At 34.1% G+C, this 26,490-nt stretch overlaps 2 protein-coding genes across 2 annotated transcripts; both read left to right on the forward strand.

The window, feature by feature from the left end:
- The first annotated feature begins 6,918 nt into the window (after positions 1–6,918).
- On the forward strand, positions 6,919–8,941 carry LOC110634043 (stemmadenine O-acetyltransferase-like). The gene has a single exon (XM_021782924.2). The coding sequence runs from the start codon at positions 7,331–7,333 to the stop codon at positions 8,651–8,653; it is 1,323 nt and encodes a 440-aa protein (XP_021638616.2). The 5' UTR covers positions 6,919–7,330; the 3' UTR covers positions 8,654–8,941.
- Positions 8,942–20,367: 11,426 nt separating this feature from the next.
- Positions 20,368–24,241, forward strand: LOC110634017 (glyceraldehyde-3-phosphate dehydrogenase, cytosolic). Its single transcript, XM_021782887.2, has 12 exons — positions 20,368–20,707; positions 20,816–20,839; positions 20,946–21,046; positions 21,179–21,294; positions 21,442–21,541; positions 21,858–22,004; positions 22,122–22,182; positions 22,270–22,367; positions 22,589–22,731; positions 22,922–23,005; positions 23,602–23,691; positions 23,809–24,241. Exons 1-12 carry the CDS (start codon positions 20,704–20,706, stop codon positions 23,858–23,860), a joined length of 1,020 nt encoding a protein of 339 aa, XP_021638579.2. The 5' UTR covers positions 20,368–20,703; the 3' UTR covers positions 23,861–24,241.
- Positions 24,242–26,490: the final 2,249 nt, after the last annotated feature.

Raw genomic sequence — 26,490 nt, forward strand, 5'->3', positions numbered from 1 at the left:
GTCAAGCTCGGGTTTTCACCCGACCCACCAGGATGCTCAAGCTTTAAATGCGCTTGTATTCTTCCTATTCTTCCGTTCTTATGAGGCTCGTGTTTTGATAGATCCGGGTGCTACGCACTCATTTGTCTCCCCTGTGTTTGCCATGAGGTTGGGTAGAAACCCTACAACTTTAGAGTGCCTTTGTCTGTAGCTACCCCACTTAGCGACAACATAGATGTAGATATGATTTTTTCGGGTAGCCCAGTAGTAGTGGATGGAAAGATCCTCCCAGCAGACTTGGTTCCTCTACCAGTAATGGATTTCGATGTAATCTTGGGGATGGATTAGTTGGCAACTCATTATGCCACTTTAGACTGCAGGAACAAGAAGGTGTATTTCCACATACCTGGTGTGGAAAAGTTTAGCTTTGATGGTGACAGGAGCGTGGCTCCATATAATTTGGTGTCAGCAATTAGTGCTAGAAAAATGTTGAGGCGTGGATGCCAAGGGTATTTGGCATTGGTGAGAGATACATCTGTAGAAGGTGTCAGCATGGAAAATGTTCCTGTTGTCAGAGAATTTATGGATGTCTTCCCAGAGGAGCTTCCAGGGTTGCCACCAGGAAGGGAAATAGAGTTTTGCATTGATGTTGTGCCGGGTACAAATCCCATATCTATGCCACCTTACCGAATGGCACCAGCAGAATTGAAAGAGCTGAAGGAGCAACTACAGGAGCTTTTGGACAAGGGTTTTATACCTCCGAGCACTTCACCTTGGGGCGCTCCTGTTCTATTTGTGAGAAAGAAGGATGGGTCATTGAGGTTGTGTATCGACTACAGACAGCTGAACGAGGTGACTGTGAAGAACAAGTATCCACTTCCTCGGATCGATGATTTGTTTGATCAGCTCCAAGGAGCTAGATTCTTTCCAAGATAGACCTGCGATCAGGCTACCATCAATTGAGAATCAGGAATGAGGACGTGTCCAAAACGGCTTTCAGGACAAGATATGGTCATTATGAGTTCTTGGTGATGTCTTTTGGACTCACTAATGCACCAGCAGCCTTCATGGACTTGATGAATAGGGTGTTCAAGCCGTTTTTGGACCGTTTTATCATCGTATTCATAGATGACATTTTGGTATACTCTCAGACCGAGGAAGAACACGTGTGGCACTTGAGGATGGTGTTGCAGACGTTGAGGGAGCACCAGCTATATGCCAAATTTTCAAAATGTGAATTTTGGCTAGAAAGCATCTCATTCTTGGGACACGTGGTTTCTAGTGACGGCATTCAAGTGGATCCCAAGAAAATTGAAGTCAGAATCGATTGGCTTAGGCCTACAACGATCCACCGAGGTGCGAAGTTTTCTGGGTCTAGCTGGCTACTATAGGCGTTTTGTGCAAGATTTCTCCAGGATAGCGGCTCCCCTAACTAAGTTAACCCGGAAGAATGTTCCATTCATTTGGACAGATGACTGTGAAAAGAGTTTCCAGACACTTAAGGAGTGTCTAACCACCGCCCCTGTGTTGACACTACCTATGAGCGGTGAAGGATACACCGTGTATTGTGACGCCTCCAGAGTTGGCCTAGGGTGTGTTTTGATGCAGAATGGAAAAGTAGTGGCTTATGCTTCAAGACAGCTGAAGAGGCATGAGCAGAACTACCCCACCCATGATTTGGAAATGGCGGCTGTAATCTTTGCACTAAAAATCTAGAGACACTACCTGTACGATGAAGTGTGCGAGATATACACCGACCATAAGAGTTTGAAGTACATCTTCCAACAGAGGGATTTAAACTTGAGACAGAGGAGATGGATGGAGCTTCTGAAAGACTATGATTGCACCATCCAGTACCACCCTGGGAAGGCCAATGTAGTAGCAGATGCTTTGAGCAGAAAATCTTCTGGCAGTTTGGCGCACATTTCAGCAGAGAAGAGACCGTTGATTCAGGAGGTACATAAGTTGATGGATCAAGGTTTAATCCTAGATCTTTCTGATGAGGGGGTATTGCTGGCTCATTTTTCAGTGAGGCCAGACTTGAGGGACAGAGTTAGAGTTTTCCAGCACAGAGACCAACAATTGATGAAGATTATAGAAAGAGTACAGCAAGGTGAAGGTGGTGAGTTTGGATTTGCCAATGATGGCGCCCTAGTGCATGGTTCGAGGATATGTGTGCCCGATGTAGACAATCTCAAAAACGAAATCATGCAAGAGGCACACTATACATCATCAAGATTCACCTGTGTTCCACCAAGATGTACCATGATGTGAAAGATAGCTATTGGTGGAATGGCATGAAGAGAGATATAGCAGACTTTGTGCCCAAGTGCTTGACTTGTCAGAAGGTGAAGTTTGAACATCAAAGACCATCAGGGAAACTGCAAGAGCTCCCTATCCCAGAATGGAAGTGGGAAATGATCACTATGGATTTTGTGACTGAGTTGCCTCGTACCACGCGAGGATATGATTCGATATGGGTAATTGTAGACCGCTTGACCAAATCAGCTCACTTCTTACCTGTGAAGACTACATATTACGTAGCACAATGCGCCGCTCTACATTCGAGAAATAGTCGGATTGCATGGAGTTCGGCTTCCATAATATCGGCGAGGGCCCGATTCACTTCGGTTTTGGAGAAAGTTGCAGAGGCACTTGGTACACGATTGAACTTGATGCGGCCTTCCACCCTCGTAGACATTGACAAACGGTCAAAGGACAATCCAAACACTGAAAGACATGCTTCGCATGAGTGTCTTGGATTTTGGAGGTCATTGAGATGAGCAGCTAGCTTTGGTGGAGTTTGCCTACAACAACAGTTACCACTCCAGCATAGGGATGGCACCCTATGAGGCATTATATGGAAGAAAGTGTAGGTCTCCTCTGTGTTGGATAGAAATGGGGGAAGCGAAGGTGCATTATGTAGACCTAGTGCAGTATACTTCAGAGGTAGTTCCTTTAATCGAGGAACGATCAAGACAGATTTCAAGAGGCGTAAGAGTTATGCGGACCCTGCACGGAGGGATGTGGAGTTTGCATGGCGACTATGTATTCTGAAGGTTTCTCCAATGAAGGAGTCATGAGATTTGGAAAGAAGGGCAAGTTGGCACCTCGGTATATCGGACCTTTTGAGGTTACCGATAGAGTTGGAGCGCTTGCCTACCGGTGGGAGCTACCACCCAACCTTTCTCACGTTCATCCCGTGTTTCACATCTCCATGCTCAGGAAATACATTCCAGATCCTTCTCATGTACTACAGCCGGATGTGATAGAGCTAAAAGAGAACTTGACATTTGAGGAGCAGCCTGTAGCCATAGTGGACTACCAAGTGAGGCAGTTGAGATCCAAACAGATCCCTATGGTTAAGGTTTTGTGGAGGAGTCAGTCAGTGGAAGAGTGCACCTGGGAGTCAGAACGGGACATGCGTAGCAAGTACCCTTATCTGTTCAATGTATAATCATGTGCTTTATTCTGCCTTGTGTAAAATTCGAGGACGAATTTTCTGTAAGGGGGGAAGAATGTAAAACCCCAAAATTTTTAATTTAATGAGCTTAGAAAATTCTGAAAAATTTATGTACTAACCCCCGTGTTATGGGCTTCGTGTAGGTATCCTCGATTCGCGGAAATTCGACGATTGGCCGATGCGAAATTCGGCGAATGCACCGTTCTGGAAAAGTCTCCGAATTGCACCGAGGTTTTGGCTAGCCCCTCATTGTCAGACGTCCCGAGCGCGTTCTCGAAGTCGGAATTGGCAAAGGTAAACCCGAACCTTACTTTTTCGTAATTTTCTAGTGCTTAAATAGGATTAAAAATTCATAAAATATTCGTGGTAGCTTAGAAAATTATGATTCTTTTTGCAATCGATTAGTAATATTGCTAAGGACCGCGGGGCAAAGTTTTAGAATTTTTAGAGCTTATTTGGGCAGTTTTTGCAAAAATGGTCAATTATAAGGACTAAATTGAAATATTACATACTGTGATGGATGATTGATTTGATGGGCCCAGGAGGGGCTGTGTGATATGATTGAGCTGTGGATATATGGATTGTAAATATAGAAGTGTGTTTTGAGCCATTTTGCAGGTTGGGTAGGTCCTAGGTATAGGGGAGACTCACGATTTTCTTACGACTTAGGACGTATTGGTCTTTTTCTTTGTTTGTATTGAGTCAAATTTATTAAATGATTGTAATAAAATTGTCAGGTGAGCCGGGACAGCCTTCTTCCTCCGCCCAGCCACCACAGTGATTGTCGTCAATTATGTGAGTAAAATATTAATTTTAATTGTAATTTCGATATTATTATATGTTCAGCCTGCCCATGCATCACTTATATGCATATATTTATGTAGTTAAACTCTAGGCACGATTTATGATGCATTGATAACTGTTAAAGTGCCATGATGTTGTTGTGGTAATTTGGAGCAATGTGCGTGCATTGGCGTGCGTGTGATGTGGTGTGGACTATGGATAGGACGGGTAGTCACGGCTTGAGTTCTTTGGACCCGATCCTTCGGGGGGTAGTCACGGCTTGAGTTCTTCATTGGGACCCTCGATTTGGTTTATTAAGCGAAAGTCCCGCTTGAGTTCTTCACGCACCGGTTGGATTTAAGAGAGTCAGATAGGGATCAGCTCCCATATGTTATGATTGATGCTATAGGGTGCGTGAGTGCTCCAAATTACCTTTTTGATGTTATGATGTGAAAATGTTGTTTATGTTGCATTTCATTCTACAGGGTGCATTAGTTTCAGATAGTTATAGAGATTATGGTTAAAATTGATATTTTACTCTCTGAGTCGAACGCTCACTCCTGTTCAATATTTTTCCAGGCTACAGGAGGATATTTTTGAGGTTAACCTGCTTCCTTTCCTCGCAGGTTGTTTATCAATATTTGTGTAATTTTATTTACTCCTAGAATTTCCGCATGTGTTAGAAGTATTTATTTGATTATGGTCTGTAATATTATTATCATATTGGACCTGTAAACGTATAATGATATGCATGTTTGATGGATTGGATAAGGGAGCTGAGCTCCCATTTATTTTTATGAGGATATGAGTATGTGGAGGGTGAGCTGAGCTCCCCAATTGAGTATTTATTATGTTTACAGGTCGGGTGAGTCGAAAACTCCCCGTTGGAAAGTCCATTTTATGGCCGGACTCTGTCCGTTTGTTTTCTTGATATTGGGCCCAAATGGGCCTTAGAGTTGGGTAAATGAATAGTTAAGGCTTACTACGGGCCTCGGGGGCTTTAGGCTGGCCCAGGTCCTAGTGCCGGTCAGGCCCATAGGTTGGGTCGTGACAATTTTACATATTATTTAAGTTCATATTAATTCAAATTTTTTAGGAATTGAAATGACTTATTAGCCAAATCAAGTAAACGGGTAAGATGAATTATTTACCATTTCTAACCATATTAATATTTCCGAAAGCGAAAAGAATAGTTTAAGAAATTACAAGTTTTCAATGTATAAAAAGAAAAATTATTAAAGCTTTCTTGATTGTGACATAATAATAATAATAATAATAATAATAATAATAATAATAATAATAATAATAATAATAATAATAATAATAATAATACACAGATAGATCGCCGTGAGCTATGTATCTATATTAAAATCTGAATGAGTGATCTAAGGCTGCACGGCAACTAATTCGTTTTATTTTAGTTCGAACAATGACTTTGTCCTGTCATCAATCTTCATGTCACGAGATTTACTGTGTGAGCGAGAGCTTCTTATTTGTGGAATCAATTTCCTCTCATCTATGCTTGTAATTGGCCCTTAAACCGAAGATAATGATATTTCATCGATTGATTATTATTTTTCATGAGAGGATGGCATATTAAGGATGGCATTTAAAGGGGTAATTTTTTGAATAAAATTATCATTTTAAATACTGTTGAAAAAAATAATTTAAAAAAAATTGTATTCTAATTTTACTATGTGAGCGAAAGCTTTTTATTTGTAAAATTAAATTCCTCTCATCTATACTTGTAATTGGCCCTCAAACCGAAGATAATGATATTCCGTCAATTGATTATTATTTTTCATGGGAGGATGGCATGTTAAATATTTGTTTGATATTGTATTTAAAGGGTTAAAATTACTTTTTTAAATAAAATTATTATTTTAAATATTATTGAGAAAAGTAATTTAAAAAAAAAACTGTATCATAATTTTAATATTTTTATAATTAAAATTTATCAAATTTAATTTTAAATTACTTCTTAAAATAATTGTGTTGATGAAGTGTCAAGCAAGCGGTGTGTTTGTTTTCTAGCACAAAGTCAATATGGAAATGTAAAACTCTTCTTCACTTGTCATAGCGAGTTCACTGTTGAGTCGTTAATAATGAGTATGACATTATCAATAAATAAAAATCTTCATATTTGGTTCGGTTTACACGCTAATGAAATCATTTTTAAAGTTATCGGAAACAAATGTGAGATTTTATTTTAAATTTAAATAATTAACTAAAGCCAAATTAATATTTGTCTGCTACTTACGCCTACTCCGAGGTCCCAACGGTATTTGTCAACCACACCCAACCACCCCATTTTCTTTGTTACCTGCCCCTATAACATCGACGTGGTTTGTTACCCTTTCGGCTAATGCTCTCACCGGCTCTTAATTGCCCTTCTATTACCCAATTCTCTATGGCGGCAGGCATTACACAAATCCTCGTCCATTTCATTGTCGAAACAGTGGATATGTGCGGTAGCGCTTGCAAGGTTCTCCATCTTGGTTCTATCTTTTGCAAGGATGTGGCCGGCAATGAACTTAAAAGGATGAGCCCACCTCGTGCTTGGGCAAGTCTATCGGATTCAATGATATGTCGTGATCCCGATAACACAATACCCATAGATGATAATACAACACTTCTTGAAATTTATTGATTCACAATATATGATTGGAGAAATGGATGGATTATAACAAGGCAAAATAATATAAATAATTGAGAAAATGTGAAAAATAAAGCCAAAAAGAATAGTAATTAGTTTTATTTATCTCTTCACCTAACCAAATGCACCAAGAACTTCTTGGAAGAGAAGAATATTACCAATACGAACAAAATTAAAAGCCTAAAGTCAGTATCCTACTTGCGAAGCAACCATTAAATTAAATTTCTAGTAGCCACATCCTTAGAGTAGAGTGTGCAATTGTTTCAATCTTCAGTCGAGTAAGTGATTTGATTTGAATGAGTTGATTGGGCTAATTTTTCAATCCCTGAATAGTAAAAAGTTTAGTGGTAATTCCTATATAAACTTCATATCGGTTTCTTATATTGGATCAAATCCTAGCTACTACAACTAACAACTTCAGCTCGCTTGCTTTTACAGGAATTGAAGAAATGGAAGTTGAAATCATTTCAAAAGAAATTGTCAAACCCTCTTCTTCAACACCAAAGCACCTAACAACGTATAACCTCTGTCTCCTTGATCAATTAGCTCCCCCAGTTTACATTCCCATCATTCTCTTTTATTCAGCAAGCAGTGAAAATTTCTGCAAAAAATCTCATCACCAGCTGAAAACATCCTTCTCAGAGACATTAACCCATTTCTATCCTTTCGCCGGACGACTTAAAGATAGCTTTTCTGTTGACTGCAATGATGAAGGTGCTCCATTTGTTGAAGCACACGTAGCTGGAGAAATGTCTATGATACTTGAAGAACCGGACATACATCAACTGGAAAAGCTACTGCCATGTAACCCACATGACGTCTCACCTGAGATAAGCTCTCAGGTAATTGCAGCAGCCCAAGTGAATTACTTTGATTGCGGTGGAATGGCAGTGAGTGTTTGTATTTGGCATGCAATTGGGGATTCATCAGCAGTGGCATCCTTTCTCACTAGCTGGGCTGCAATTGCCCGCGGTGCTAGTGACGATATTGAAGGTGTGATCTCTGATTGCACCTCGCTTTTCCCTCCACAAGACATGTTAAATTTCTCGTTGCGTAATTTCTTGAAGGAGGACTTGTTAAATAAAATCATGACGAAAAGGTTCCTGTTTGATAGCTCTAAGTTAGCTGCTCTGAGAGAAGAAGTAGGCAATGGACCGTGTTTGGAACGTCCAACACGAGTTGAGGCTGTGGCAGCCCTCATTTGGAGTGCTGTGATGGCTGCAACTAGAGAAGAAAATGAAAATGGAACTGAAACTGAAACTGCCGAGATCAATGCTGCAACCATGGCAGTGGGTCTGCGAAAAAGAATGATTCCACAGCTGCCAAAGCTATCAATTGGAAGCATATTTCAAGTTGCAATAGCTAATTGTTCCAAGGATGATGAGAAATTGCTTGACTATAATGGTTTAGCAGGAAAGCTTCATGAGTCCATAGGGAAGATGAATAATGACTATGTGAGGAAGATCCATGCTGGTGGTGCGTACTTCCAGTTTCTAAGGAAAAAGGGCGAGGAGCTTGGGAAAAACCCTAACCTAATGAAGGTGTTTGGTTTCAGTAGTTGGTGCAGATTTCCATTCTATGAGGCTGATTTTGGGTGGGGAAAGCCCACTTGGGTAGGCACTGCCTTGACACTCTACAAGGTTGCTATTTTCATAGACACCAAAGATGGTCAAGGAATAGATGCGTGGGTGTCCTTGCCTAAGGAAGATATGGTGAAGTTTGAACAAAATCCTGGCATATGTGCCTATTCATCTTTCAAGCCAAGCACTTAAATAGTATATCATCTACTCTTTTTAAGTAGGAGGGGAGATAAGAACTAGTAATTTAATGGCAAATTTCATGTAATATAAGTGTTTAGTTGTGGATAATAAGGACGTCCCATAGAAAAACAACCTCAAAAGTGTTTTATTATGAGACGACAAAATATTAGCAATAAACCGAGTGCTTAGTTGCTTGGTCCCCCTGCATTGGGTAGCTTAGCATGCATGGCAAGAGTTGATTATGTGGAGTTGTATTGTGAATTATGATCTTTTAATTTAATAAAGTTGAATATTATCTTATCAGATTTGTTGGATGAAATTAAAAATAAAGTTTTTCAAATTATGGTACCTTAGTTCACTACTTGTTTACCGATATTAATTAATGTGCTAGAAACTAAATAAACACATTGATCATAAGCATTCTAGTCAAGCAGCCTTTTTTTTTTAATAAGCAAGGAATTTTATTAATAGCAAAAGGACCAATACAAAAACAGAGAGGAAAAAACCAAAACACCCAATACACACACATTGGTCTTATTCCTTTTTTACTAATGAAGCTTTGCTTAAAAACACACACACACATTGACCATAAGTGTCACCCAACCCCTGGATGGGCACTACCGGCACTAGGCGACCTAAAGCCCCCCGGCCGCCAGTAGTTAACTATTAATTATTCTAACTCTAAACTCCATTTGGGCCCAATTTCAAAAAAAAAAAAAAACAAACAAGCCATAAATAAAAATTTCATTGACTTTTTTTTTTTTTCTTTTGACTATACAGTACACATATATATATAGTCATTTGGGAGCTCCACCACACTCCTCAATCAAACATAAATAAAAAATAAAATCCTCCTCCATCCCAATCCATCAATATGCATAACATAATATATTTAACAGGTAAAATATAAAAAAATATTAATAAAAAAAAAAATTAAAAATAAATAAACATAACAATTATGAAATAATTATAAAAATTACAATAATAATAAAAAAATAAAAAGTAGAAACAAAGTAAAAATAACAAAAAAAAAAATAAAACGTGGCTGTAAAAATTTTTGATTTTGAAGAGCGCGAAGAGGAGAAAAAATATCAATCATCTAAAAATATAAATAAATATAACTACTAACACTAATGCAACTTCAAATGCATCATCACATCACATCATCACATCATCATCAAATCAAAATCAATCATCAAAAACACACCACATCATACACACAATAATATCATCATATATCTATCTGACTCTCTTTCCTCCATCTTTCTCTTAAATCCAAAAGAACCCAGTGAAGAACTTCCAATACTACTTCAAATTCCACCAAGAACTCAAGCCAAAGAAGAAAAAGGCTAGGTCTGCCAAAAGGAAAAGGTCGTCAGTCCCACTCACCATCCACACCACACACACCCACACCCATCACCACACACCACACTCACGCACGCCAACACACCAACACAACAACAACAACAACACAATGCATTATATGCACAATTATAATGCATACTCTTTATTTTTATAAATATAAATATATGCATATAATATATATAATATATAATAATATATATATAATAATAAAATAATATTAAAATTAATATTTTACTCAATTCTTTACTGGATTAAACAAGGCAAATTACTACTGGGCGAGAAGGCGGAAATCATTTATTTACATCAATAATCATATAATATAATAATAATATACAACAACCAAACAACAAAAAAGAAAAATAAATAAAAAAAAAAACACCTCTCCTATCAACAGGTCTAAAGAAACCCTATACCTAAAAGCTATCCTATATCCACAAATCAATATCAACACTACAATCATATCTCATAACCATCATCTCAATATCAATCTCAATCATCAATCACATCAAATCAATCATTTATCAAATTTCAACAATAAACAATTTGTAAAAAAAAACAAAACAAAACAAAAAAAAAAAAAAATAAAAAAACAAAAAAAAAAAATATAAAAATTATTTGCTAATTTTTTAATTTTAATTAATTTTTTTTTTTTTTTTAATTAATTTTTTTTTTTATTAAATTTAAATTTTTTTTTTTTTTTTTTTAACAAATATTTAAGCAAAAAAATTACGGAAAACGACAATCGGGCTGGCTTTTTGACGATGATTTGGATTTGGACCGTTTTCTGCAGTGAAATCTTGGCAAGAAATTTTGCGCAGATTTTTTTCTGCTTTGCCGCGAATCGAATAAGATTTCCCTCGATTTTCAACGACATAATGCTTTAATTTTTTTGATGAATTTAATTTAGCCCATAAAAAATAATCTAATAAAAAAAAATTTTATTTTTTTTTACTGCGTCAAAAAAAAAAAAAAAAGCGGTGTCGGAAAAATTATGTCCGGGCGAAAATTAAAAAAAATCGGCGTTTTCGAAATGGGCGAAGTGATCTGGGAATGGAGAAAAAATCTAATTCTAAAAGAAATTTTAAAAAATCTTCCTTGGTGGCTAAATAAATCAAATCCAAATGGATTAAAATTGTTTTCGGTGGAAATGGATTTCTTCTCTGTTGGGGATGGCACAGCTCGAGTAGATGATTTGGTGGCAGATGCGGATCAGCGGGAGGTCAGCGTGGCGGCGGCGGTGCGCGGGACAGAGGCCGCGCGCGGCGAGCTGACGGCTGAGGCGGGCGGCAGGAGAGAGAGAGAGAGGCCGAGGAGAAAGGAAGGAGGGCGCGAAGAGAGGGGGGAGAGGAGGAGGGGAGGAGAAGAGAGAGAAGGGAGGAAGGAGAGGGAGAAGAAGGGAAGAGGAAGAAAGAGAAGAGAGGGGAGAAGAGAAAGAAAAGAGATTCCGGTTTTTCGATAAAATCGGAAATTTTTCGGAAATCAAAAAATTTTTTATTTTTTTAAAAAATAAAAAAAAAAAAATTTAAAAAAAAAAAATCCAAAAATTAAAAAAAAATTATTTTTAAAAATAAAAAAAAAATTAATTTAAATATATATAAAAAATTAAAATTTTTTTAAAAAAAAAAAAATTAATTTTTAAAAACAAAAAAAATAAAAAAAAAAAAAAATAAAAAAAAAAAAAAAAAAAAAAAAATAAAAAAAAAAATAAAATTAGCAAATTAAAAAACCCTCAATTGTCAAATATATTTACCATATATATCCACATCATTCTGCCAAATTGACTTATATCTCCAGGGATTGGATATTTGTCTGGTCAATGAGATGAAACTGACGCTGCTGTTGTTGTTAGAGAGAAAGGCGCTGGTTTGTCAATGCATGGCTACTGAAATTAGAAATTTGAAGCAAGTTGTTTAATTTCATTGATATATAGCAAGTTGTCCATGGTGAAGCTGTTGATAATGATTTCCAGGTAAATTGATTTTACTCCAAAATTTTTATATCTTTATTTTGATATTCTTTTTTAGATTTTTACAAAATTGACAGGATTTTTTTTGTTCACACTGTTCAGCTATTTGCTCTTTTTATCTAATTCAAGCTTTGATTTTTGGTGTTTTTGTTTTTGTTTTTTTGAAATAAATCATTTATAAAAAAAATTAATTAAATTATTGTAGTTATTAACAACCTTTTTATACTCCAAAGAGGTAAATCATGCAATTTACTCAAATTTGACAATTTTTAAAATAAACATTTGACGTTTAATTTCAAATGAGACTACGGTTAGAAGTGTGCTGTGATTTTGTAATTGATAAGGAAATTTCAAATGCTTAGAAGAGAATGCCATGTTGGTTTAAGGTGTTTAAAACAATAAATTAAAGTAGAAGAAGAAGAAGAACTCAAAAACTTGGCCCCATTGTAGCACTAACCTACAGCACGTGCCTCCTGTTTATTCCTTCTTACCATTACGTGATTGAACTTTAATCCGATAAATTTAGACAGTATATAGTCAAATTTTAATTTATATTTTAATCGATTTAAATTTGAAAATTAATATGCTGGGATTCAGTTTCAATTTTACATAATTCGAACATGTTTTTATAAATAATTAATTAAATATAAAATATATTTTTTTATAATAATATTCATAAATTTTTATATATTATAATTTAAATATTTTATAAAAATATTAAATTTTAAAATATAAGTTATTAATAAAAAATATTTTTATGTAAATTATTAATTAAAATATATAAAATTAAACGAATTCGAATATTTCTCAAATAATAATAATAATAATTAAATTTAATATGAATTTAAATAATTAAAAATAAATTTTAATTAAATTTAAAATAAGCTTAAGTATTCAAAATTTTATTTGAGTTTGGATATAGTGATTTCACGATACTATCCAATCCCGCATATCCTATTCAATGTCTAGATATGGAATGGGTCAACTCTTGTTATGATTATTTTTTTTTATGGAGAATTGTCATATTAATTATTAGAAAAGCAATATTCCACATTTTTAGTCATATTTTAGAAGAAATTAACCTCTGAAGTACAGATATGTGCACATGCCTTAAGCACCCTCCAAAATGATTAGAAAAGGCACATAACCTTCTTTCCTTTGTAGCAGTTAACCTAGTGCGAAAGACTTAAATGGCCTTCTAGTCTAATAATGAGATAATGAGCTAAAGTTAACCTAGCTGGTAATCTTTCCATTGGCTTTGCCGATTTCTTAATTATAGTCCCATTTACACAAAAGACTGTCAGTTTCAAGTTTTAAACCCAAGACCTCATCAACCTTTGAAGGAGGAAGAGTTGCATTAAAATTGGAGCAGAGAAGCAAGAACTGTAGTGAAGCGAAATGCTTATATGTCATCCCGGTTGGAACTTGCTATTAGTAGTTTGTTCACATATGTCTTTGCATATGGCGTACAATTAAACAAATTGACACCATGATAAAAAAAAAAAAAAAAATTGAAATTGGTTACACAGAAGACAAGAATATCATCAGAAAGGGAAGAGCGTATGTGCTAATAACAGTAAAACGAAAACTCCATGCTAGAAGATAAGGGGGTGAAGGATAGAAGTATATTACAGAACTGAGAGAAAGAGAGAGATCTGTTTAGTTATCTCTATGTGATTAATTATTAATTATCCAGAGATTTGTGTATCAATAAGAGGGAGTGCAGGCAATACAAGCCAGCAAAAGAATAGCAGAGGAAGCACCATCGTCTTCAAGATTGGAGCTGCTCCTCTTGAACTTGCAGACCTTGGCTTTATTGCATTGTATCTGTTTCTGGAGATATTGGTGATGATAGTTGTAATGCTCCTTGCCGCCCTTTTGCTGCTCTTGCTGTGGCTGCTGCCTCTTCTTCATGGCTATGTCTCCTCTGATCTAATAATTAGTCTCCTTTAGAGAGAAAAGGAAAAAAAAGGAAACTCTCTTTGAGTAGTGATGACTCGGGAGAGCTAACGGGGTTTTTGGATGGAAAACAGCCATACATGCTTCCCATTTTATAGATCATAAGTTAATGCATGTTACCTAATTAAATTATCTATTTTCACATGACATTGTAATAATTTACACCTATACATGCATGAAGCTAAGGATACATGTGAAATATCCACAAATTTTAATTAGCGTGTAATAAGTACTACTACTAATTGTATCAATAGAAACATATTATGATGATAAAGAATAGCGAGATGAAAAATTACAATTATATAAAAACATCAGTATCATTGTCATGGTAATGAACTTGTATTATATATTACTCCAGCTGGCCTGGAAGTGATGTGAGAATGCATTGGATTCTCTTAGAACGCCCAGCTCAACTCTTTGATTAGCAGGACAATTATTTTGCTTAGCTGGTTCAAGCTTTGTTGAATCTAAACTATATGTATTTTAAAAGAAGAATTATACATATTAAGCAACTAACAAATCATTGTCCATAGATCATACAAAAGACAATGAATTTATGATTGGATTTGGATTTTCATGCTAAAAAAGAAATTGAGTCTCCCATTTATTAGCTATATATATATATATATAAAATAAGAAAGAAAAAGAGTTATCAATACTCATCAATTAATGAACATTAGTTCAATAGTATTAGATTCATTCAAATTTAAATCATTCAAATTTGTAAAGTCTTAAATTTGAATAAGTTCAAAAGATAAATTTCAAGGTTATTCCTGAATTTTAAGAGTTGTAACAAATTTGTCCTGCTATTTAAAATATAATATAAAACCCTTAAATTTTGAAATTTTATACCGTAAAATTCTCATAATCCTCAATAGCCCGGTTTATATAATTCAAAATAATAGTATTGTAAGTAATTTTCTATCCTCTATGTCATAATAGAAAATCAGTTATGATTTTCTTCACAGACTAATTATAAAAGAATCTCAATCGCATAAGATAATAAAGCATTGGATGTATAACAACTAATTAAAAAAACTATGCCTTCTAAAAAAAAAAAGCTATTGTTCACGTTATCACCACTTTAAATTATCCACATTAATGTGTTATTTATAAATCAATTATTGGGAATCAAAATGATTTTATTGTATAAAATTTTAAAATTTGAGGAGTTTTATTTAATATTTTTAAGTTCAGGATGATTTTGTTATAACTCCTAAAGTTTAAGGACGACTATTGAAATTTACCCTTCAAATCAATTATATTAAAAAAATATTAAAGAGGGTCAAATTGTAATATTTTGCAACTCTAATCCCTAAACCCAATGGAAGAATACAACTGTCCATTGTGTTTGTCGTTTCCCCTGAGAGAAAAGAGGGGCTGGCTCTCTTCATGTGCAAAGCCATGTGATAATGTTCAGATGTTGTCGTCCTCTTCTCTAGGATGACCCATCTCCATGTAGGGCACCAGTTCCCACAGGTTTCTAATAATATTACACTCTTCTCTTCGGTCTTCGTCTCTTCAATCACTACATTGTTTGTATGATAATCAATCGTGTGTCATGTGCTCTTATACATTGGCTTTCACTGTAAGTTGTTATAACTGATGTGTTAATTAGAGAAGGTGATTCGAACTCTTCACAAGTACCTAGGTTCAGAAAGTTTTGGCATGGATGCATGAACGCTGCCTTCACATTTCTGAAGTACGCTTATATATGAAGAACAAAAATGGCCGTGCTCTTCCTTTCCTTTTATTATTTGACTCAAGATCTCGAAGCATATGGATATATTATATTATGGGGAAATTATTGGGTGTATTTAAAACACTAAATTATATGTGAATTTTTTCATAAATTATAAAAATTGAATCTCACATCTACGTAAAGAAATATTACTCGTGTTGTATTCTTTAATTTACCTTCAATTATACACATGTCAAACTTTTTTGTGATTAGTATGGCAGGGTGGACTATTGTATTTAGGCTTTCTTTTCACAGTAAATTATAAGATATATCTGGTATATTAAAAAATAATATATCGAGCACTAACATAAAAATAATTACACCATAAAATTAAAAAAAAAAAATGAAGCTCACTACTTTATAAGTGAAAATGTACCTAATAATTTATTACTTTTTACTATATTATGTAAGAATGCATTTATCTCTCTCAATGATATCCAATGGTTAATATATCTTATAGAATAGCTTAAATTAGAGACAATATTTAATTTGAGATTTCAAATCGAATAAAATAGTAATTAATATATACATCTAAATTTTTTGAAGAATTTTTTTAACAAAAGACATGTTTAAGTTCCCTATAATCTAATGGTAAGTCTCTAAAAAAAATGTCCAGACCAAAGATTTAATATCTTTATTAAAAAAATAATAATAATAAATTTCCAAGCTTGCAAATGAGATGAGAAGTTCATAAAAAAAGTTACCCTTTATTTTATGGGCAAGCGACATCGACATATTGTTGATGTTTGGTATGTTGATGTTTGGTTCAAGTTCAGATTATGGAACGTTGAGGACAAAAGGTTAATAATTGATGTCTGTTTGGATAGATTGAAATGGAGAGGGTGAGGCCAGATGAGCCCGTAATTCTTAACATGAAGGGGCCATTGCTTAAGAAGATGGGATGATGACCATTATGAAAACAAGCACTTTCGGTTGGTTTCATGGTTAATTATTAGATGTACCCGAAGCACTAAAAAATAGTATTTTCTCTCTCAAAGAAAAATGAGTCATTCCTATAATATAGAGAATGAACTTCATATAATTATGAAAGATGGTACATATACTCGACCTAATAATTTCTCTGGTTTGACACCTCCCCCAAAAGACTCCTTTGACCATATTTTATACAGATTCGATGTGTGTACAGATATTTTCTTTTGTTTGGTGGCCAATATAATCCATTGTAGGACACCCCTTATCCAGTTGGCATTTGCACACTGGATCCTTGTAATTGCAATTGTTCCTAGAACGACCGACTTGCCGCTCACAGAACAAATATATAAGAATGGATTAGCTGCTTTGCATTAGAAAATAAAATGAGTTTTAATTTAATTGAATATTAATTGGAGTGTCCCTAGGACTGTAAAATTTTAAATTCAATGTTTTTTTTTTAAATAATATAGAATCGATAAATTAAATTTTAATTGAATATTTTTCTAATTAATTTAGTCTTCATCAGCATATGATTTTGTTACATGTCCACAGATAATCTAATACTGAAACTTTGAAAATTGAAATGCTTCGGGTCTATCTTATCTTTTGTTTAATTCCATTAAGAACTTGTTGGTCCTCATTCATCCCCCGTTTTTATTGTATCTTTATAATCTTTATAAAAACGTCATTGAGATTAGATATACATAAATCCCAGGAAATAAAAAATAAATTAAAAAAAAAAAAAAAACTTGTGTCAACTATGGGCTTTCGATTAATCTGAAGTACTAGAAAGCCCGTCAAACACTTGAAACTGGTTGAAATGAAAATGGACAATGGTGGGCGTGGCATTGGACTATCTGTTATGATTATTTAATGTCATACGGGCACCGATTGACATGGGTGTCCACTGAAAGCTGCCGTTTCGTTGTCTACGATGTTACGCACCTACTCTTTTGAAGAAAAAGCACCAATACAACTATAAAGACTTTTTCTTTGGACTAATAGTTCACATGTTCTAATCCCTGCCCTGGTATATTAGGATAACATGTCCATGAATGTTAGGTGCACGCACCAAACTTACGTGATTTTTTTTTAAATGTTCTGCTGGGTTAGAGGTGAGATGTAACATTTGCTAACCTGAACATACAACCATATAATTATAAGCCATGGAGAAGGTCAAAACAGTGCCTAAATTTGAACCACTAATTAGGTTGAAAAATAATCTATTATTACGATAAATTATTTAGTTCACGTAAATACTACTCATAAAATAATAAATTAATTAAAAATTAAAAATAAAAATTATTTATGAGTTATTTTTTTAGAATCCATTATTAAATAATTATTAATCCTATATTAACATGTAATCTCTATTATCGCAGCCCATAAATGAATGAAAATTTTTTACCTGCATTAAAGTGTATAAATATTTAACTAATAAAAAATTATTTACATGTATTTTTAAACGAAGCCTACTATGATTTTAATCAAAATAATAATTATTGATTGGTTTGATATATAAACTCAGATGTAAGTAAGAATTACTTTAAATGAATTATGGGTGCACCAAAAGTCGTTGCCATTTTCAATGCCATATGTGTAGTGTCATGTATAGTTATTAAACCTGGACTGAACCCACTAGTTGAACCAGTGAACTAGACACTCAAACTGATCCGGGCTTTTAATCAAATTGACAATGAAGTAACCTGACATGATTTGGCTGACTAGATGGTTGAATTAGTGAATTGATGTGATCTAATTAATTTAGCTGGTTTAATTATTTAATAAAATATTTTTTTTTAGTATTAGTATAGAGAATTGAACTCAAAATTTCATAAAAATCTTTAAAATAAAAATTAATTAAACTTAAAATAGAAATTAATTAAACTAACTTGATAATTATTTTTTATTTTAATATATTTATTTTTTAAACTTATACTTAATATTTCATATATATTAAAAAGAAAATTACACATTATATTACTTAATACTTTTATATAAAATTTAAAATACTATTAAAATGTATTAAATATAATTAAATAAATTTTAAAGTTTTATTTTAAATAATAAAAATTTTAATTAATTAATTAATTATATTTATTTATATATTTTAGATGTTATAATTAATTCACTTATGTATATTCCATTAATTTTTAATGATTTATATTGAATCATTAACTCACTGGCTGAGTCATTAATTTTTTTTTTTTTAAGTTAGTTGTAGATTCATTTATTTAACCTTTGTTAATTTCTCCTTTGAGTAAGGCCATAGCCTTAGAATAATAGATTCCAATTAACGGTCAACAACCCAAATATAGGGATAATAAGGGCCCAAAGCCCAAACAAAAACAACCCTAGGTCTCAGAAAAATGGATAGAAAACTCGATAAGGAGACCCGAAATGAGAAGGCAGCAGCACCACCCAAAGGCCCTTTCGATTGATGAACCAAGGAAGGCAGGGACAAAATCGGGCAAGAACTTTTCAATCAAAGTCATTGCACTAACAAACAATATCGGCCAAAGATAAGAGCCGATCAACGAACCTATCAGAATCAAGTAGAAACTCCCAAGCAAACAGATTTTCCAGACAATAAACTGAAAACAAGAATTCGTTCTAAACTTATTGAAGACTAGAGGCCAGAGAACCAGAGGCATGCATTACTCTAAAAGACTGGAGACCATTATGAATGCTAAAATGTCCCACAAACAACCACAACACACAATGAAAACAGAAGCACAAGAACATAGGAACAGCAGCCTATCTTTATGCCATTTCAAAAAGGAAAAAGTAAATCAGCCTCATCTTAATGCCATTCATAGATTACAAGTTATTTAATATGTGTGTGATACATAAGCGTGTGTATAACTGCTTTTCAGTCGGTAATTATTTAAAAATATAAGTGTGTATAATAAATCTTTCCTGTACTGTGTGTATGTATTTTCTTGAGTTTAATTTCAAAAAGAAACTCACAAATAAATTATAAATAAATTATAAGCGAAGAGTAGATAATAAATCATAATATTGGTAACGATTTAATAATAAAAATTTATTTAAGTAGAGTAGACAAGAGACATTATTTAATTAAAATAATAATTTTTTTTTTTACTTTTAAAAATTCATTAAAATATTCAGAAGTTTTGATTTCATTATATTTTGATATTTTTTATCTAATTTTTTAAATACATTTTAATATATTCTGTCAATTAAATTTCAAATAAATGAATATTTAATTTCTAAATTTTTTCTGCAATTGACTTTCATCAACCTATTTTAGACAAATATACTAAAATATTTCTATACTTATTGGCTTTTTTTTAGAATATTTTAGGTTTTTTCAAGTGTTAATGTTAAATGAAAGGAAAGATTAAATTGTTTAATAAAAATAAAACTTAAAACAAGATTTATTCAATTTCCGGAAATACGAAAGCCTACTTGTCAATCATGGCAAAACAATAACTCTCTACATATATACACTGAATATTGATAAACATTATATTTGTTAAAAAAATAATAAAAATAAATATTATCTTCTGGAACTGTTACACAAATCTCATCATCCCAGCCCAGCATTTAATCATGGGCTCTTTCTGGGCTCTGTGGTAGGTTCTAGATAATAAACATCCGATGTCAGCCAGCCAGTTGTCAAGCGGCCAGCCAGATCCTCATGAGGCCTAAAAGTGACGTGTCCCCGAATAACACTCCGCTATTAGGTGACGTGGCCACTAACGGCCACTTTAACTTTTCTCGTTGGAGTTGAAGAAAATCCAGTTCCTAGAGAATACCACTTGCCTTTTCGCCATCCACAGCGGTCGCTCGGACCAACGTTATCAGCAGATTCAGCACGCCTTTCTATCCCGACTCCCTCACATCAGCGATTCTAAAATCATCGCTCCCTTTTCTTTTTACCTAATGATCAATCCTACGCTCGTTATTAATTTTAATCTTAAGGCATCATTCTCACCGGCTGTTCCGGTATCCCTTTCTCTTCTTTACATATAACACCGCATTTTCTCACTCTTCAACCACTAATCTCCACCATCACTCTTATCTTACTATTCTTTTCTGCAACTTAACTTCCACTTTTCTATCTCTTCAGTTATGGGTAAGATCTTGTGTTTCTTAGATCGCATCTCTTTTTTAACACTTCGTATTTGTTATGATCTGATCTGATCTGCTTGTGTTTTTTATGGTTCTGGCTTTTGTTGTGCAGGGAAGGTTAAGATCGGGATCAACGGTAATAGAATTTTTTTTTTTTCCCTGTTCTCTCTAATGTGGTTACTTATTTTTTTTTGATCTTGGTGATTAAAACCTGATCGGTGCTGGGGGCAATGAAAAATTAGGATTTGGTAGGATTGGAAGGCTGGTTGCCAGAGTGGCTCTGCAGAGGGACGATGTTGAGCTCGTCGCTGTTAACGATCCCTTCATTTCCGTTGATTACATGGTAATAATTAAACCTTCTGAGCTCTATACATGGAGATGGACTACTTGTTTTTTTTTTAATTTCATTTTATTTGGGTTTTTTTTTTATATCTACTGTGAGAGCTGTTTATTGAAGTGATGCTTGTTTTTGTAGACCTACATGTTCAAGTATGACACAGTTCACGGTCAATGGAAGCATCATGAGTTGAAGGTTAAGGATGATAAGACTCTTCTCTTTGGCGAGAAGCCTGTCGCCGTCTTTGGCATTAGGTTTGTATTTTGCTTATACCATCTTCTAGTACCTGCTTTTTCTTTGCTGTTTAAATGCTAAACAGAGTAATAATTTGTAGATTGCTAAACAGAGTAATAATTTGTCGATTGCTGAACTGAATTGATTGTGTTTATTTGTAACTTCAGGAACCCAGAGGAAATCCCATGGGCTGAGACTGGGGCAGAGTATATTGTGGAATCAACTGGAGTGTTCACTGACAAGGATAAGGCTGCAGCTCATTTGAAGGTGCCCTCGAAATCCATACTGATTCATTACTGTTATCATAATTAGATAGTCATTTATTTCTTATGGGTTTTGTTGAATCTTGTCTTGTATTTTGTTCAATAAGTTGGCGCCTTCTGGTTAAATTTGCTTGGCGGGTTCGTTAATTAGTCCCCTTTTAATGCTCTCAACGTGGAGAGTTAGCATAGGAATATGAACTTTTCATCTTATGTTTTAGTGGCTTGTCATCATTTTTGCATCAGTCCCAGTAATGCATGCTTCTCTTGTACTGTGCATATCATTTAGTTTCCTTAATTGAGGGAATTTGTCTTTTTGACAGGGTGGTGCTAAAAAAGTCATCATCTCTGCCCCCAGCAAGGATGCCCCAATGTTTGTTGTTGGTGTTAATGAGAAGGAATACAAGCCAGATCTTCACATTGTATCGAATGCTAGTTGCACTACCAACTGTCTTGCTCCTCTTGCTAAGGTTTTACTATCATTTACTTGTTACTGGCTTCCTGCCACCGTTGCTACTTTTTTAGTTACAGTTTGTGCTGAGTTTTCTTCCTCATCTTCTTCCCCTTATTAATTTGGCAAATTGCAGGTTATTCATGACCGATTTGGCATTGTAGAGGGTCTTATGACAACTGTCCATTCCATTACTGGTATTCTTCATTCCCTTTTTATTTCGCCCTGTTGGCTACAAAAGCGTATTCTCTGCCCTTAATGTACTTCTTCCACCCTGAATTCAGCTACCCAAAAGACAGTTGATGGGCCATCGATGAAGGACTGGAGAGGCGGAAGAGCTGCTTCCTTCAACATCATTCCTAGCAGCACTGGAGCTGCCAAGGTGAGAACTTTATGAAGTTGACAATCAATTGTTGGTGTAGCTGTTTTCTGTGAATATAATATTGCTGAATGCCCTATAGTTATTTGAGTGTCCTGGGACGTACTGATTTACAGGCTTTTATTCTATGTGGTGGTTAATCGTCACATAATCAAATTTAGTGCTGCATTATCTGGATATCTGATAGCCTCTCTCCACTTATCTCAATTTTGGTTTTTTCTTAGGCTGTTGGGAAGGTGTTGCCTGCTCTTAATGGGAAACTTACGGGAATGGCGTTCCGTGTTCCAACTGTTGATGTTTCTGTGGTTGACCTTACAGTGAGGCTAGAAAAGAAAGCTACATATGATCAAATTAAAACTGCTATCAAGTGAGTACAGTTATATTATGTATGCGTGAGAAAGTTGCCATGAGGGTGGCATGATGTGTTGACCTTTGTATGGGCAAACAGGGGATTTTTGATAAGTTTAGATGCTTAAAACTTTTCAATTTGTAGCCTGCTTTAGCTGATCTATTTTATTCAATCTCATGTTATTTTATTTTTGTGTATTTAAATATAGGGAGGAATCAGAGGGAAAGTTGAAGGGAATATTGGGCTACACTGAAGATGATGTGGTTTCCACAGATTTTATTGGTGACGACAGGTAAGGTCAAGAGCGAGCTTGCGTGCGTGCGTCCGTAGTTTGTGTGGCTTTCCCACACAGGCTTGGTGCTTCATCCTGGACTCTTGAGCTAGACTGAAAGACCGAATTGGTGATCTGGTCTGGTTCACTCCTCTTTTTTTTTTGGGGGGGAAAAAAGTGAAATCAACCGTTGTATTGTAGTAAATCTGGAATTGGAACTCTGTGAACCAAACCTAGGTTTCATTTGGGGTTGAGTTTGGAAGTTCAAAAAAGCTCTTTTTGAATGAGTAATATTTTAGATATACTGTTGAAATAAATTATTTAGTTTTGGAATTTTTATAATTAAAACTTGTTAAATTTAATTTTTAGTACTGTTTAAATTATATAGTTAAGGAGGTTTTTCTTATCAATAAATCCAACAATGGTGTCAAATAAACACCTATGTGGGCCTTATCACTGCTTGAACTTGGTAGGTAGGTAGGTAGTGGAACAACGGACATGCGTGTCTGCACATATTTATGCACACATTTTTGTTTACCATTGTTTCAATTGTGAACCTCCTATGCATCTACGGATTACACCAAATAATAGAATGTGTGATTTACTTAATTTTGTAGGTCGAGTATTTTTGATGCCAAAGCTGGAATTGCTTTGAATGAAAATTTTGTGAAGATTGTTGCTTGGTACGACAATGAGTGGGGCTACAGGTAATAATTTCCATCTCATTATTATGTTTAACGCTTATCACGATGTTTTATAGTTCTAAGTAACCGCCAATTTTTCAACCATCGATGCCAAAATCTCTGTTTTGCGCAATTTTGCAGCACCCGTGTGATCGACTTGATCCGCCACATCCATAACGCATCTACTCAGTAAGGTTGCGAAGCCACTGTAGATGGTTCGACTTGGTTCAGTTTCTCGTTGTATGAGGCGAAATCAAAATAAATTTGTCATAAAGATAATGTTTTGAGATGGATATGGTATGATTGTCGGAGTCTATCGCCTGGTTTTTCCTTTTGTTAGTGTCAGAGGATGTTCAAATTCCTCCTCCTGGGTATGATTATCGTCTTGCTAGTATGTAAGAGATGTACCAAAACAAAACTTGATGCTTCTCCTCCCGGCGTCTCCAACCTCTGCTCACGAGTACGTGTTTGCAGCACACGCTTGGTTTATCAAACCACATGAGCTTGCATTGCACCTCTGAATGTTATTATAAATATGTCTTCTTGTGCGGAATGGAGACCATTACATTCTGTATTTCTGTTTGATCTGATTGTGTGGTATGTCGGTATGAAAATGTTTTAACTCTTGGGAGATGAGTAGAGGGTGTTTTTTGTGCATTCTTTTTATCGAAAGCGCTGCAGTTGAATGAGGAAAGATGTGGTAGGGGTTTAGAATTGAACAACAGATGTCAATCCCACCACGATGGTCATTTTGAGGAAAAAGAGTGGTGGGATTAGTTGTGACCGTTCCAAAACGGCCAACCTATCCTTAATTGGGCGGGGATTCAATTGAACAATATCTAGTCCAATTAAGCTTAACCTTGGAAAATCATTATTTCTTTTTAATTTTTCGGCCTCGAGATTATCATAAACCCAAACTGGGATTCGGAAAAATTAGTAGATGTATGGGCAAAGTTGGTCAGACGATGGATGAGCAACTTGGTTGAGCCATAGGTTTTTTATTTAAACGGAAAATTCAGATTTAAAATTTCCCCGGTGGCGATCTAAAACTCCAGATGCTCTACCAAGTTTCTGAAGGCAGAATCATAAAAAAGGTTGCCATTTATTCGGGGCTGGGAATGAGGAAATTTTGAGTTTTGAAATTTATGTAGCTGTTATTTGTATGGTGGGAATTCAATTAGAGTATTTTCTGACTAAGTAACTTATTGTTAAATAGGAGCTACTGTGGGAGAGGTTTATACTCTCATGCATAACTCGTTGTTTATTATTCGACGATCATATTTACTATATATGTATAGTTATATTATTTATAATTATATAATTTATCGAAAAAAGAATATTTCAGAAGATAAGGTTGGTTTCAAATTATTTTTTAGGCCACCATTTTTAAAAGAAAAAAGAAATTAGAAATTTAAATTTATGATTTTACGAATATTGAGATGAATAGAGTTTGATGTGATAGCAATTCCCTTAAAATGACAAATGTCGTAGCAATTCACTTAAAATGACAAAAATAGGATTTGCTATACTATAATAAGTATTATTATAAAGTAAATTTTTTGCATTAAATAAATAAAATTTATGGAGAATATAGGAGAAATTTTTCATTCCTGCTCTCTCTCCCTATATATATATATATATGTACTACCAAGAAAAATTTTGAGAGAGTAATATTTTTTAAAACACCTAAAATCTTCCATAATTAGCAGAATATATATGCCCATGGGCGTCTTAGCGCCTTTTCTTCGGCTTTGATAGAGAGCCGTGACACCCCAGCTGCAGAGAACATCGTTCTATTGTGATGGCTTTGATAAAGAGCCGTGACACCCCAACTGCCTGCCTTTCTCCTCTCGTGACATTGTCTAGGATTGGAATATTTGAGTGGACTGCATTTATCAGGAAGCAAAACTTTTTTTACGGATTGGCTTGTAAATTTTGTGAGTTCCCTCTCTCTAGAGACTCAATTTTTGCATGATCTTTCTTCGGATCTTTTTCTTAACTTTGCTCCCTTGTAAATTATAAATTGGTCTACAAAATAATATAAGTCAATCATTTTATTTTTTTAATTTAAAATAAATTAATTCTTCAAGTTTGTTGAGTGATTGTTAGTAATGAAGTTTCTTTTTCAAAAAAAAAAAAAAAAAAAAAAATTCAAGTTTGATTTGGTCAATAAGTGGTTGATTTATCCAAATTTAATTTAATACGCTGTGATAAATTAAAAAGGAAGTTGCGTGGTTTTGTGCATTTTTCAATTAAATCCTTAAATTAATTTTATTTATTTAGTATCCAATATTTTAATAAATCTATAAATTAATATATCATTTTATTTTTTTTATAGTTTATCATTTTATTTTATCAATATTTTAACTATATTAAATATTTTTATTAATTAAAAAATTTATTATTATATTATATTATTTTATAGTTAATAATAAAAAATGGACGCTTTTACATAATTAATTTATAAGTTTATTAAAATATTAACAATTAAATAAATAATTTTTAAAAATACAAAAATCATTCTTCATGTCTCACTAAATCTCAACACCGAATTGTAATTTTTCTTAATAACGTCTAGGCAGTTTCTCTTGGTTACCTTTTTGGTCAAGTTAACTTTGAGAGCCTATCTGTTAAATGTGTGAAATTAAATGTATTTTCTTTTTAATTTCTCGATATCTAAAATATATTTTTTTTATTAATATATGATCATATTATAAGTGTAAATATCTTTGTAATTATAATTTGTAGACTCATTCATCATTATATTAATAAAATCAAATTTTAAAAAATTAATTAATTAATTTATTATGCTGAAAGAACCGC

This window comes from Hevea brasiliensis, chromosome 13 (assembly GCF_030052815.1).
Source record: "Hevea brasiliensis isolate MT/VB/25A 57/8 chromosome 13, ASM3005281v1, whole genome shotgun sequence".
Classification (NCBI taxonomy): Eukaryota; Viridiplantae; Streptophyta; class Magnoliopsida; order Malpighiales; family Euphorbiaceae; genus Hevea; species Hevea brasiliensis.

Excerpts from the sequence above, each read along its gene's own strand:
- LOC110634043 (XM_021782924.2), top strand. The coding sequence starts at position 7,331 with ATGGAAGTTGAAATCATTTCAAAAGAAATTGTCAAACCCTCTTCTTCA.
- LOC110634017 (XM_021782887.2), top strand. Across the intron at positions 21,295-21,441 it reads GTCGCCGTCTTTGGCATTAG|GAACCCAGAGGAAATCCCAT; the intron begins GTTTGTATTTTG and ends TTGTAACTTCAG. Across the intron at positions 21,542-21,857 it reads AGGCTGCAGCTCATTTGAAG|GGTGGTGCTAAAAAAGTCAT; the intron begins GTGCCCTCGAAA and ends TCTTTTTGACAG.